The sequence below is a fragment of the Camelus dromedarius genome, chromosome 15, assembly GCF_036321535.1.
Source record: "Camelus dromedarius isolate mCamDro1 chromosome 15, mCamDro1.pat, whole genome shotgun sequence".
In the NCBI taxonomy this organism is placed as follows: domain Eukaryota; kingdom Metazoa; phylum Chordata; class Mammalia; order Artiodactyla; family Camelidae; genus Camelus; species Camelus dromedarius.
Window position 1 is genome coordinate 25,124,346 of NC_087450.1, and position 14,471 is coordinate 25,138,816.

Below are 14,471 nucleotides of genomic sequence, written 5' to 3' on the forward strand. Positions count from 1 at the left end.
TTGGCTAGTGAGAACCATGCAACCTGACTCCTTTGCTCTTTTAAATAGGACTTTAGTAATCATTGATAAAGGATTTTTTAATTAAGGTAATAGTAGGCATGTGGAAATATTGATTACCTAATTTTAAACATTGTATAACAGAAGCTGATGTGAAATGTTTTTACCTGTTAATTTTAACTATAATAATTGACTTTAGAAAAGTTTGAATAGATAAAGGCATATAAAAGAACATGAAAGTCACTCCGTTTTACCACCCAGAGGTAACATTTTATGGTGTTTGCTTTATCTTTTAATCTAATGCATGATTGTGTCTTCTATTTAATTGCATATTGTATTTGTTTTGAATCCTGGTTTCTTATATGACACTCCATTTCACATCCAATAAAAGTTCTTTGAAAACAATTTAAAATGACTACATTGTAGTCTAAAGGCATAAACTACAAATTAACAAACTATTCTCTTATTTCAGGCTTTTTCGTCCACCCCCTACCCCAGCAAATTTTTATTATTGCAAATGTGCATTGAGATTTTTTGGTATTTTGATTTGATATTCTTCGTTTTTATTTGGGACATATTGCTGGATGTGGGTTTTTTTTTTAATGATCCATAAATACTTTTAAGTACTTACAATGGTAATAGTTAAAATCTGGTTTTTAAAATTTCAAGCTAAAGGTTCCATTTTTTTTTGTCTCATAAATAGGACTACCCTAAATAAAACATTTACTCAAGATTAGATATCACTGCCAAATGTCTTATATGTTTTTAGTAAAGTCTTAATGCTACTCTGAAATGATGTTAGTTTTACTTTATTGATGGATATATTTAGAACCTTAGAAACCCAGTGATCGCCTTGAAGAAAAATAACTGATGAAAGACAGAGCTTTTATTGAAAACCAGTATTTTTAGCCTCTAGCCAAACTCTAATTCTTAGTTCATTTCCATAGTGCTGTATATGATTTTGTATTTTACTTTAAATTTCCTTGCAATGTATAGTAACTTATATTTAGAATATTTGGTAGAAACAAATCTTGATAGTATTGTGTGTTTGATTAAATAATTACTGTTCCAGGTATGCCACTGTCTTTCTTTACTTGAGAGTAAAAATTAAAGCATTTTATTAATACACTATAAGACTGTGAGGAGGAATCAGTTGAAAAGTGCTTTTGTATTTTACTGGTTTTTTTGCCCTTGTGGGAGGATGGAACATAATGACTTGTCATCTATATATTCTGAAAACTTTAGAAATATCCTGTTCAAAAGTTCAATCGTGACTGTTGCCAAGGTTTTCAAGTATTTTAAGACATCTAATAGTAATTTTTAGTACTAAAATTTAATGTGAAAATTAATTGGAAAAAAGAAAGGACTGTCTTTAAATATGGTCTGAAGTACAATTTTTGAACATAAAAATACAGAAAAGCCAACTGGAATAGTTTTTAAAAATAGAGACTCTTAGTCTCCACTCTCAATAATTTTCAAATTTTTCTTTTTTTAGAAAAACAGCTTTATTGCATTTAATACTCCCAGTATTTTTGATGGACTAGTATTTTGATGGAGCCCAGGAATGTGCATTTTAAATGGTCTGTTGTCTCATAGACATTTACTAGGTAATGTCAAGCAGTTTTTCCAGAGTGGCTGTACCACTTTATACACTCACCAGTAACAGCATATGAAAGGTCTGGTTCCTCCACATTCTCACCAAAACTGGGTATTGTTAGGCTTTTTAATTTTAGTCAGTCTGGTGATGTGAGGTTTTAATTTGCTTTTACTGATGAATAATGATGTTGAGTATCTTTTCATATGCTTATCAGTCATCTGGATGTGGTCTTTTCAGAAGTGTCTACTTGAGTCTTTTGCTCATTTTTTATTCAATTTTGTCTTACTGATTTGAAGGAGTTCTTATGTAATTTGGATGAGTACTTTGTCAGATGGATGTATGTATTCCAAATATCTGATTAGGCTTTTCACTTTTAATAGTGTTTTGTTATGAATAGAAGTTCCTGATTTTAGTGAAGACCAGTTATTAATTTTCTTCTTCTAGTATTTTTTGTGCTCTTCAGAAGACAAAATGCTGAGACAAGAATCACTTTCTGGTTTGTAGGAACTATTTGCTTTTGACAGGGGAAGTGGATTTCTCAGTAATCCCCCTAAAACCTCCAGTTTTGTCAGCAGTTCTGCACTCCTCTAAGAATCCCCTTGTTGGTCTTTTCTTTTCACAGTGTGAAATTTTGGACCCTGTGAATTTTATGTCCCTAACGTCTACACAGTTGTCTCAATACTATAGGAAAAGTGGTGGGCTTGTAGGTAAATTATTTCAACGGCTTAGAGCAGTATTTCTATAGTTTTTCCACAGAAGTCATCTTAGCCATGGGGGAGAGTAAGTGAATAACCCGAGGGGCGTTTGGAGCCCTGTCAAGGCCTGAAGTAGCTACTAAGAGCAAGAGATGCTGCTTTGGACTCTTTTCTGTTTTACCTTTAAAGTGCATGCTTTTTTTTTTTTTCAGGGATTTGGTTTGTTTTCATTTGAAGGTAGCATTTAAATGATCCTAGCTTTTACTCTTAACTTTTCAGTGAAATTGAGGGAGGCTTCAAGAGGCTGTACCTTGTTGATTCAGGAGCTTGAAGTACCTCTGGAAGCCCTGGGCTTAGTGTCTCTATGTACTGTCTTCATTAATCCATTTGCATTACTAGTCCAAGGTGGTTAAGAAACTTTCATAGTAATTAGTGACAGAGGCAAAACAGTGTCTCAGGTCTCATTCATTGCTTCCCCCCATACTGTTTGGTTGCATAGTACTAAGGTGAAATCATGGAGTTATACCTTGAAAGGACAGAAGAGAACTGAATAAATACACAACAGCCTGAGAAAATAAAAAAAAGAGTGCTCTTAAAGGATCAAGAATTTTAAGGATTTTCTGGAAAAGGAAAAGCAGTTAGGTATTCTAATTTTAGAAGTTATGCATAAGTTTAATTTGATCTTAGCTATTGGGGAAGTACTAAATACAATATAAGGAATATTAATGGTGTATTTTCTGTTGATTTATGCATTTGTCTGTACAATGGTCTTCCTCAGAAGTTTATGATTTCAAGTATCCAGCAATTTATTCTAAGTAAGTTTTGGTTCCTTAAGTTTTAGTTACTTCTGAATCCTCACATGTGCCATGATTTGGTCATTCCTGCTTTTGGGGACACTTTTTCCTTAAATTTGCTTACTGTTGATACTTTTGATTACATTGATTCTCTTAAGTTAAAAAATGGAAAATGTATAATTTTGAGATAAAATACTGTGCCATTTTTAGTAGTAACTTTATTTTATTAGTTACGAGTTAACTTAGAAACATAGTACAAATTATGTAACTTGCTGTATTGTTTCAGGATTCTCAGTAAGCGTTCATAAAAAATTCTTGAGGTTAAAACAGTAAAATTCTGTGTCTGTACTCTTGTTCTGTTTTATTTTTTAATTATGTTGTGATATGTAGTTACAGCAAGTTTAAGTAGATTGTGACCTTGAATGAGCACTTGCTTCATAAAGGAAATGGTACAGAGGGATTCTTTTCAGGTTACTGTGACCAAAGAATGTCTTTCTTGAACAATGAGTGGATGCAAAATGTTTCACATCAAGGACATTTGAAATTAAGGTGTAACAGTACATATTTTTGATACCCATTGAACAATAGCTCCCTGTCTCTGCTTTCCCAGCCCCTAGCAGCCACCATTCTACTTTCTGTTTCTATGAGTTTGATTACTTTAGATACTGCACGTAAGTGGAATCATACAGTATTTGACTTTTTATGATTGGCTTATTTCACTTAGCATAATGTCTTCAAGATCCATCTATGTTTTGGCATATGACAGAATTTCCTTTTTCTTTTTCTTTTTTTGAGGGGGAGGTAATCAGGTTTATTTATTTATTTATTTATTCATTTTTAATGCAGATACTGGGGATTGAATCCAGGACCTTGTGCATGCTAAGCGTGTACTCTACCACTGAGCTATATCCTCTCCCCTCCCCGAAGTTCCTTCTTTTTAAAGGCTGAATAATATTCCATTGTGTGTATATATGTGTGTGTGTGTGTGTGTGCTACATTTTCTTCATTCATTCATCTCTTGGTGGACATTTGTTACTTCCACACTTTGCTTATATGAATAATGCTGCAGTGAACATGAATGTGTCACTAGAGCTGTTTTTAAAGGCTGTATTGATTTTTGTCTTGCAGATATATTCGACTTTATGGGAGAAAATTTAGCAAAGAAGATCATGTTCTTTTTATCAAGTTATTGTATGAGCTGGTATCAATTCCAAAACTGGAAATCAGCATGATACAGGGATTTGCCCGTCTCTTGATCAACTTGTTAAAGTAAGTCAATTTCCTGTGATGTCTGCTGAGATTTTTTTGGTTTGTTTCTTCAAAGTGTTAGGGAATGAGGTGAGCTAAGTGTTTTTTTTTTTTTTTCCAGTTAGGTACAATTTGACTGCATATATACAATATATTGCACACAAATATGTATATAGAATATACAGCATGAGCTAAGCATTCTTTGGTAAGAAGACCCAAGTCCCAAATTACCAGTTTGGAAAAAGATTGCAGAAAACTTAATCATAAGTTTAAACCATATGTGTTAATTAACCTTTTAATAAAAATTGTTTTTCCTTCTTGAAGCCTTCTCTTCTCTGGCACACATTGAACTATATGTTGTCTAATTGTTTCATTTATACTAATTATCTTCCCTTATGTAGTTTGTAAGATCCTTGAGAAGACAGGGATCTTATATTCTTTTGTGTATCGCAGGCACCCAGCACAATTTGAGAAACATTAAGTACTCCATAGATAGTGTGGGAAAGTGTGAGACTCATCAACAGTAATTGTAACATAAATTCTAATGCCTTTTTTTTAAACCTGGTGTTCTTAGAGGTTTGGGCAGCAGCAGAACTTTGGTGCATTGTTCTTCCTACTACTATGTTTTGCCAGTGAGTTGCTGAGGATGTGGGGGGAGCAAAACCCACTGTGATGACAGCAGCATTTAACAACTATCCTCCCTGTGCAGTATGTGTAACATACACACCCCTGTGCACACATATACACACATGTATTTACTTTTCCTTTAATTAGGAAAAAGGAACTGCTTTCAAGAGATGATTTGGAGTTACCTTGGAGACCACTTTATGACATGGTGGAAAGAATATTATATTCCAAGACAGAGCACCTGGGATTAAATTGGTTTCCTAAGTAAGTATTTCCATGTAAAATTCTTTAGGGGGAGCACTTTTAGGAGCTTTTAGGAGTTTGATCATAATTGAGAAATATTGGGTTGAGATAAGCAAGCAAATACACATTTTAATGTGCACACTTCTTTGTAACTTGTCTCCTAAAGCAATTTATTGCTCTCTTTAAACTGTATCTGAAGCTGCACTTAAGAATTTCCCACCCACTTATCTCTAACAGCAAACTTCACCATGCTGACCAAAGAAAGCAAGAGATTTTTGTTTGGAACCTAGTATTTTGTTAAAAGTAATGCACATTTGGCATTCTTCGTAATATATCCACTTGCGTTTTAATTCTTCAAGTAAAATAAATGCTTCAAGAAGAGGAACTTTGCCTATTCTGGGGGCACCCACATCCCAGAGGGCACATACTCCCAGTTTCAGTGACTGACTGTTCTTGCAGTGCAGACTATTGAAATCCATGGTCCTTGGTTTATGTTGTTTCCTGGTAATGTTCAGACATACTAAGATTATAAGTCTCTGGCTCTTTATGGTTTCTTCTTGTACATACATCCTCATTCTTCCAGATCTCTAATTTTGGTACATTTTGTATTTTATTCTGAATTTATAGAGTACAGTGGCGATCTGTCTTTTTGATTAATAATGATTTTAGACTTGACTGCAAAGTATCATTTTTCCCTGTTAACAAGGTTTGTGCAGTTGTGATCTAGCTCTTAATTTTCTGTCTTAGTATGTTTGATTTAAAATAGTATTAAATTACTTGTGATTAAAGTTTATTTTTAGGAAATCTTTTCTTCAGTTTTTAGTAGCTGTTTCCTCTCATTACTTAGAGTTGTTTGTCTTAAACATGTGTACTCATTTCCTGAAGAACACCGTTTTATGTGCCTATATTACCTTTTACCCATTTATAAATTAAGTCTTTAAAGATTTATTTCTGTGGTTTTGCCTCAACCCTAGGCATGTTTACATGTCTCCTCAGTTCAGTTAATCCATGATTAATCTTCAGGCTTCACTAAGTCAGCCTCTTAAGTGATTTTTTTCTGAAAATATCTGCAGATGGCAGGCTTTAAAGGATTTTCAGGTCATAGGTAAATAGTGAAATGATGTAAATGGAAAGAGTTAAGGAAAAAAAAAGACTGTAGGTGATCATGAACTTAGTTCCTAATTGGTTTCTGGTCAGGGGTGGCAAATAGATTAGCCAGAAGTCATTTATTTCCTGAAGATTTCATGAGTTGAAACAAGGAAACCCATTTCAGTCATACAAATAGGAAAATTCATCATGAAACAGTATAGTACAATGTTCAAATATGGTTTTACAAATATTTATTATAAAGAACCAAAATTTAACATAAAAGATTACTTTTGAAAGTTTCCTTTCTGCTGGAGTGTGGCCCAGAATGGACTGACTAGGCCTTAAAATCTGAGCTCACTGAAGTTTTGATTGGAATCACCATTTCGTAGATTTCAGGGATCTTTAAACTATTTAAGTATAAGTTATCTTTCTGAAGTTTTCCTGGTTAACTTCTTTGACTGCCTCTGAAATTCTTTGGTAAATCATGGGGAGAGGAAAGCAATTTCTTCAATTATATTTCCTTTTTTAGTATGTCTTTTACTTGCTTTTTTATAACCAAGTGTCATACTTCCTCCCCTTACAGGTGTACCTTTGCAAAGGCAGCCACTTTCTTTTAAGTCCTGTGTGGTCATTAGTAAGTGTCTGTGGCTTTCCTCTTCATTGATAGCACTGTTTTCCTGGAAATTTGGTTAGAGCTTATCACTGTGTCAGTCATTCCTTATAGCTCCTCCCCTATATCTTGATACTGTACTCATTACCATGTCGTCTCCTGAAGCTTCACATCATCCTTGCTCTTGTGGAGACCTTCTTCCTTAAACATTTCACTGCGGCTCTTCTTGGTCTTTGGAAGAGGTTTAAAGCAGTAACTCCTGACTCTAACAGACTCAGCACTCCTTTTTGTAGTCGATAGTTAACTATTCTGAAGTGAAATTCATAAATAACATAACCTACCTATACTCAAACATTAATATAATGTCTTAATCATAAAAGGAGTAATGGGAAAGTAGTTTATTATAAAACAATGTAAAAAACAGTGTCGTGTTCAGATTTTGCATCTACTTATAATGAGTAAGTTTGGATTTAAAATAAAAAAGATGAAAACACATTCTGTATCAAAAGTATAAGAAAATGAAAGAGCAGAATTATTAGTGGACATTAAAATAAAAACTAGTGCTAGGATAAGGAATAACAGGCCACATGTATTTAAGTATGATAAGAGAAATAACTTTACTTTCAGGCTACTGACTGAGAAAAAAGGAAGTATGATATTCTTGCAGGTGAGCTGGCCCTATAACAGAGTGTCACAATAATTCTTTATGTAATAATGTGGGATGGTTTAGTTACTTAGTATTACACAACATTATTTTTGAACATTATATTGCATGTGAAAGAAATAGAGGTAGAGGATGAATTGGGAAAAGAAACATTAATAGATGAAGCCATAGAAAATTTGTAGAATGGACTTCTGGGGAGAATATTAGAGCAAGATTGAAAAGTAATAAATGTCAACGTGTCATTTTCACAACATAAATTGCCTTTTGTGCCATACAAAAAAAGGATGACATTCTAAAAGAACATGAAGCATGTTAACAACAAAATTATGAATGAAATTCTGTGACATCCTCATGTTTTGTGTATCTGCTAATTGCTGGCGTAATGACACTTAGTTTTAGGACTATTAAAACAATGTTCATTCTTAGTTACATGCTGTGCAAAACTACACGTGCGCAGGGATATGGTTTGGGCAGCTCAGGTGTGGCAGCTGGAATTGCCATTATGCTCTGATTCCCCAATGTCCTTCCCCGCCAAATCATGAGTAACTCTAGGTAAAATTTTCAACAAAATAAAGTACAGCCTTCCTTCAATTTACATATCAGTTGTATTCCTAGAATATCCTGTATCTATTAAAACTGTGTAAAAAATAGTTAATGTTTAAAACAGTTAGCTTTTAGGTTCACTATTTTTTAACCTATAGAACCATGCACTGGGACATTTAAAAGTCTTGCAACAATTTTTTGTGGCGTCTGGCTATTCCATGAATTGCAGAGTATCTAATATACCTGGCTTTTAATCACTAAAGTTCCATTGAGTCCTCCCCAGTAATCGTGATAATTAAAAATGTCCCATACATTTCCAAAATGCTCCCTGCATGTGGTTAGGAGGCTTATGGATTTGCTATCTCCTCATCCATGCAAGTTAAAGTTCCTGCCTCACTAATCAGTCCCTCCTGTTTTCTTATCGTTGGTCCAGCATTTTTTGCCTTCTTTTTTCCTGTTTTTAATTCTATAAGATACAGGTCTTTTAGTTTCCAAACCAGTATTCTTTTACCTTTACCAGTGCTTCTCAAACTGTCCATTTAATACTCCTTCCCTTTTCCAAAGGTGTTTCCTAAAAGGTGTGTGAGACATTTCTTGGAATTTTTACATTTTATGTTGAACATTCATATCTGTTGTATTAGGCTTATTAAGTAGTGTTTTCATAAGTAAAAATTTCTTCCCTGTATATCTCTTGACTAAAATTGATGCTCCAAGATGAACTGTATTGGTCTAGTGGCTTGGAGTACTCACATTCAGGACTGTGTACCTCTGTTGAAAGGAGTATGTGTTGTGAAGTACAGCTCTGTTGATGCAGCCTTTTTTAACAGTAATGCGTTGTTCCAGTGTGAAGGGGTCAGAAAGAATACTGGGTATCTGGAACTATTTTTGAGGGGGCTCTTTCTTGGTAAGAGGCAGCACCATAGGACAAAATTAGAAACTTAATGTCTGTTTAAAAAAAAAAGTAGAAAAAATTGTACTTAAAATATTTTTCAGGACTATAATTAATTTTTTATTCATTTTCTCCAATTTTCTATAATCTTTTTACTGTTATCATCATATATTTACCTCTCCTTTTGAAAGGAGTACCTGTTACCATATTTCCATTCTGGTCACACTGTATTTTTTTATTTAACATTAAAAGATTTTCATATTCTTTGGTTCTTAGACTTTCTTCATCTCACTTGCATTGGTTTTAATATCAGAGAAATCTGATGATTCTTACGCAGTAATGTTAGAGACACTAGTTGGAGAGCCATACAATAACACTTAACTACTTACTGTTCCTCACAGCTAGTCTCTGTCCACTGAATTTCAAAGACGGAACCATTTAAAACATTTTAAAGTTTATTTTTCTACTTAAGGTGCTATTTAGCTACAGTAGTGTAGCAAGTGTTTATAGCCAAGGGATAAAATACGACTTTTTACAAACATTTTCTTTGAGAAAACCCCTTAAAGGGCCTTTTAAATATGTCATGCCTTTGAATTGGTATTTTGTTTTGAGTATTTTCATCTTAGTTGCATTCTGACACATTTTGAAACAGTTTTGTCAGCTGACTGCATGTGTTCATACTATTTTTAGAATACTATTTTTATAATCAAAAGTGAAAGATTGCTTCATTTGTTAACTGTTTGCCTTTCAGGACCTAACCTCATGGTCCATATATATTTGTCTTTATTGAAACCACTGCTTAGAGTGCCATGCATTTCAATATGATTTTGAAAGCTGGTTCCATTGTTTGGCTGAAGGATTATTAAACTTTCTTCTTTCCCTTACCTTCTTCTCCCCTCTTCCCTCTTCCCCTTTGTTTCTTTTCCCCCTTCTTTCCTCCTCCTTTCTGTCTTTTTGCCTTAGGGGAAAAAGACATTTTTATTCTCATCTGTTTCAAATTTGTGCTGGAGAAATTGTAGGATTTTTTTATTCAATAGAAAAATTAACATTGGAAAGACTCTAGGTAGTTGTGAACTTGATACTAACAACAGAAGAATTTTATTGTTTACTTTGTAAAAGAAGCATTTGAATCTTACGGATGTGGTTTTATTTTATATAGCAATGTCCCCCACACTTAACTGGAGTAGTATATTTATGCAAGTTACAATATGGACAGCCCACTTAAGGAAGGGTGCTGCTACTAAGAAAATGTGAGGGAAATATGCATTGATCAGTTTTTACAAATGGGCATGGAAAATTCATATTTGAATTGCCATGTATGTAAATTAGTCTTATGATTGATTTAGTTTTTGTGGTTTTTTTGGTCTTTTAAAGGTTTACATATTTGCACCATGAGTAACTTGGACCTAGGTAACTCATTTACCTTTAAAAAAATTTTTTTAAGTGTCTATTTCTCTTTCATATATACTGTTCTAAGGGGATACTATAGTATTAAGCTCTTTCACTTTTCATATTAATCTGCCTCTGGAGGAATACGGTATTTCCCTTCTCTGGTCCTTGTTCTTGATGACATTTGTTTCTCTATTGAACTATCAAAGGATCATTTGAATGTTTGCTCTTACGGATAAGATACAGTTAAATCCTTTGTTCCTCCATCAACAGGTGGAAACGACATGTTCCTAACCTCTGTTGCGGGTTACTTGATACATGTGGCCACATTTCTAAGCTTAAATTACTAGCAGCACCTCAAGAATGATCTCTACCTACAGAATTTAATATGATAATGAAATGATGAAAGCAATTTCTCTGAGGGCCTGTTGAAGTTTAAAATAGTTTAGTTATTTTGTTAATAAACAATAATTATAGTATTTGCAGTGATTTCTAATAAGGGATTTGAGGAACGTTCTGTTTTTTTTTTTTTTTAACATTCTGCTTTTATTTGGAAATTAGAGAATAAGTGGTTGATTTTATTAATTTTTATTCATGACTTTGGTAGTGTTTCTTCCAAAAGTTGTGCTTCAATGATCTTTCTTTAGAAATTGCTCTTTTTAAAGCAATTTAAAAAAATGCTTAGTTCACATTGATCGGGCTAGTCATCACTTCAGCAGTTATGCATGCTCTTTTTACTAGTGGTCAGAATCATTACAATTTCTTAACACTTGCTGTGGAGGCCTACTTTTTTCTTAAAGCAATTGTAATGAAAAACCAATGTTAATGCTACATTGCTGATGAAGGTGTTACACTTTATTTATAGTTTTCTTAGGGTTAAATTATCTTGACCCTAATTTTGTGTGAAGTTGCTGTGAAAAATGAGTACTTGCTGGTTTAACTAAGCAGTATTCAGTTTTGAAAGATAAGATATGAGATGAATAGTGTTTGACGAAACTGATAGTGGATTTGTTTAGATTTAGAAAAAACAGGTAAAAATGGATACATTAAATTATAAAGAGGTTGTGACAGAAGTATGTAGAATGTACCAGTGTTAAGTTTCCCAGTGCATTTATGAAAAAGCAAATACTCTGAAGTTAAATTTTAGATCAAAAATTGTCGAGTGAAGCTGAAAGTACTTTTGGCTATGGGCAGTCCATTACTGCTCTCATCGGGAAAGTATCATTTGCTGCACATTTTTCTGGTTTATAAGTGAATATTGTCCTGACAGGTAAGGCTAAGATGGTGGGAAGCATAAACCTCCAGGTTTACATAGCTAGAGTAACTGGAGGTTAAGGCTTTTGGCTTTCCTCGGGCTTCTCTGCTACATATTTGGCATTTACTTATTAATGTCATCTTAAGGACTCACAAAGAATGTTGTCATAAGGAAATTGCATCCCAGAGAAGAAAAGTCACACTGAGTCATTTGTTGAAACTGGGGCAAGAACTTACTTTCTGCTCTGATAGAGTGGCAATTGGGAGAGGAATTTCCTATTTTTGATACGATTTCCTAAATATAAATTAATAGCTACTTAGTGGCAGTAGAATAAATGTAAAAGCAAAATGTATACAAAATTTTAGTTTTTGAGAAGATTGAAAATACAATTTATTTTGGTTAAATATGAAATAATTATAGTTAACATTTATTGTGCTTAATTCTGGGCCAGATAACTGCTTTCTTTACATTATCTCATTTAATTTTTGTAACAGCCTTATGAGAGGTAGGTATTACTGCTCTAACATAGATGGGAGGCTGTAATACTGCTCTGCTAGTAAATAGCCGGACTGACTCTAAGCCCAAGCTATGAACCATTCATTACGTGATGATATACTGTGGCTTTCTTTTCAACTTAACATACCTTTACTAAGAGAAGATCGGGTATGAGTAAACCCACCAAGCTTAGACCCTCTAGATTCCTTTTGACTTTTTAAAAAAGTGTTTTGAACTGTTATCTCTTCAACATTAGAAATTTCCAACAGTTGGAAAAGTATTTAGTGATTATTCACTCCCTCTAAAAATTAGTGAAATATAGTCCAGTAGCATCTAGCCTTAACCTTTTATTTTATTTTTAAACAGAAACATTGTTTCCTTCATCATGAGAGATTACAAGAATCACAAAAGGTCACTATACAGATATCACAGGTTAGAGAGATTGTACCCTTTTCTGGATAAAGAGCATAAATCCAATGGCACAGGCCTTATGTATAAGGAGGGTTTGAAATTGACTTTATCTAGATAAACTAAATCACATTCCTACACACCTTATTCCTCTAATGAGTGAAGTGACAGCTATCAGGTCTTATAATTAACCTCCTGTTCTGAAAAGTGAAGGGAACTGGAGAAAACATACAGCTATGCAGCCTTTTATAACTTGCTTTCTAGAATCATTTTTGACATTATATGAAAGTTTGTTGGTAGAGAAGTGAACCAGTGAAAATAGCAGGTTTTCTGTGTTGTACTCTCAAATGAGTTGTCACAGAAACAGTTTCAAATAAATGTAAAGTTAACATGAACACAAACCTTAGGAACTAGTAGAAATTATAGATCCTCTGCTTGTTTCCTTGGACCATAAGTTTACCATTTTAGAATTATCTTTTTTAAAGTCTGTATTTAAGTTGATACGTTATTTTGTTTGGAACTTTCAAATTAACCTATGAATTCTGAAGTTTGTTTCTAAGTGGGGTTCTTTGGTCCAACTAAAAAAAAATCCAAAGATTGCTGCTCTTCGTTGCCCTAATAGAAATGTTTATTGAGCTTTGTAAATAAATAAATATATAAATATAAATAAACACATAGCCTTGTTATAAGCACTGTGGAAATGACCAGAAGTAAAAGTCATACTCACAGTCTCAGGGAGTTTTAAATGTAGTTGGAGAGAAGCTGCCCACCCCATCCCCACCCCTCTTTTAAACTAGGCAAACTTAGATGTTTCCTAAATTAAACTCTTTCTGAATTGCTTAGCTTTTTGTGTGAGAGAAAGTAAAAATCTCTCTCTGATAATCAAAAAGTGCTCCATGATGGCTCTCTGGCCATGTGGTCATCTTTTTTATTTTAGAATTACCTAATGAGTTATAGCCCAGTTTCCTGTTCAGTTAATTTTTTTCTGAGTAGTTTTGAAACTAAAGAGGATTCCTACAGCTTCAAGTAATAAAATTATAGTTTTCTCTCCTGGTTGTATAATACATTGATTACTTGTGCTGAATTTAGATTGTGTTATTCCTTAGAATTTCTTTGCAAATTAGTTCTTAAGCTTTCAGAGAAGCTGGATAGACTTCTGGGTTTTAAGAATTTCAGGAAGCTTTATGAAAAAGTGTCAGATGGAAGCACTGCCTGAAAATTACCCCTTTCCCCCATAATTGTTCTTCCTGAGATTTGGGGACTTGTTTTATTTTTACCTGTATACATCATACTGTAAGTAGTCACATTTATTTTAAAATTCCAGTTCAGAATTACTTGATGCCCCTTTGTTTTGTTTATTTGAATTTGACCTCTTTGACTCTGGTCTAGTTACTATTTTAAATATTCCATTCTGGTGATGTGTTTAAACCAGTCCACACTGGCCTTTTCATTAGAATAGAAATATTTATTGTAAGTTCATGTACAATTATTTGTTTTCCTAAATTCACTTGAGCTGCCTACAAGTTGAAAAAGAAGTTACAGCTTTTAATGTTCTTCGACTAACTTTTAACTAGCTGGTCAAAAAAGGTAGCTGTTGCTTACTTTGATAATTGTTTCTGGCAGTTGCTGATAGAAGCACACCAGACTTTGTCTACTGTTTGTGTTTAGAGTAACAGCACTTTAATAATAAAAATTTAAAATTAGTATTTGAAGTTTTAAGCCACTGAACTTACTTCTTGATGTGTTATAAGTATGGTCATTGCTGTCCACTTTGTAAAGATTGAAAATCACTTGCCCCTTTTCCAGTTTCCTTCCCGTTAGTTCATAGCATAGAGTAAGCAAAATGAGGGCAAAGGAAAGAACAGATTATGGTTTAGGTAGTTAATCCTTACAGTTTTGTGTATATGAAAGAGAAGTGTTAGTTATTG

General features: G+C 33.5%; 1 protein-coding gene across 1 annotated transcript in view; it reads left to right on the forward strand.

Moving 5' to 3' along the window:
* Window positions 1-14,471, forward strand: part of PSME4 (proteasome activator subunit 4) — an 85,335-nt gene that overhangs the window by 11,746 nt on the left and 59,118 nt on the right. Inside the window, exons 2-3 of the mRNA XM_010990271.3 lie at window positions 4,212-4,352; window positions 5,106-5,222. Of these exons, the coding sequence (XP_010988573.2) occupies window positions 4,212-4,352; window positions 5,106-5,222 (258 nt within the window). The remainder of the gene's footprint in view (window positions 1-4,211; window positions 4,353-5,105; window positions 5,223-14,471) is intronic.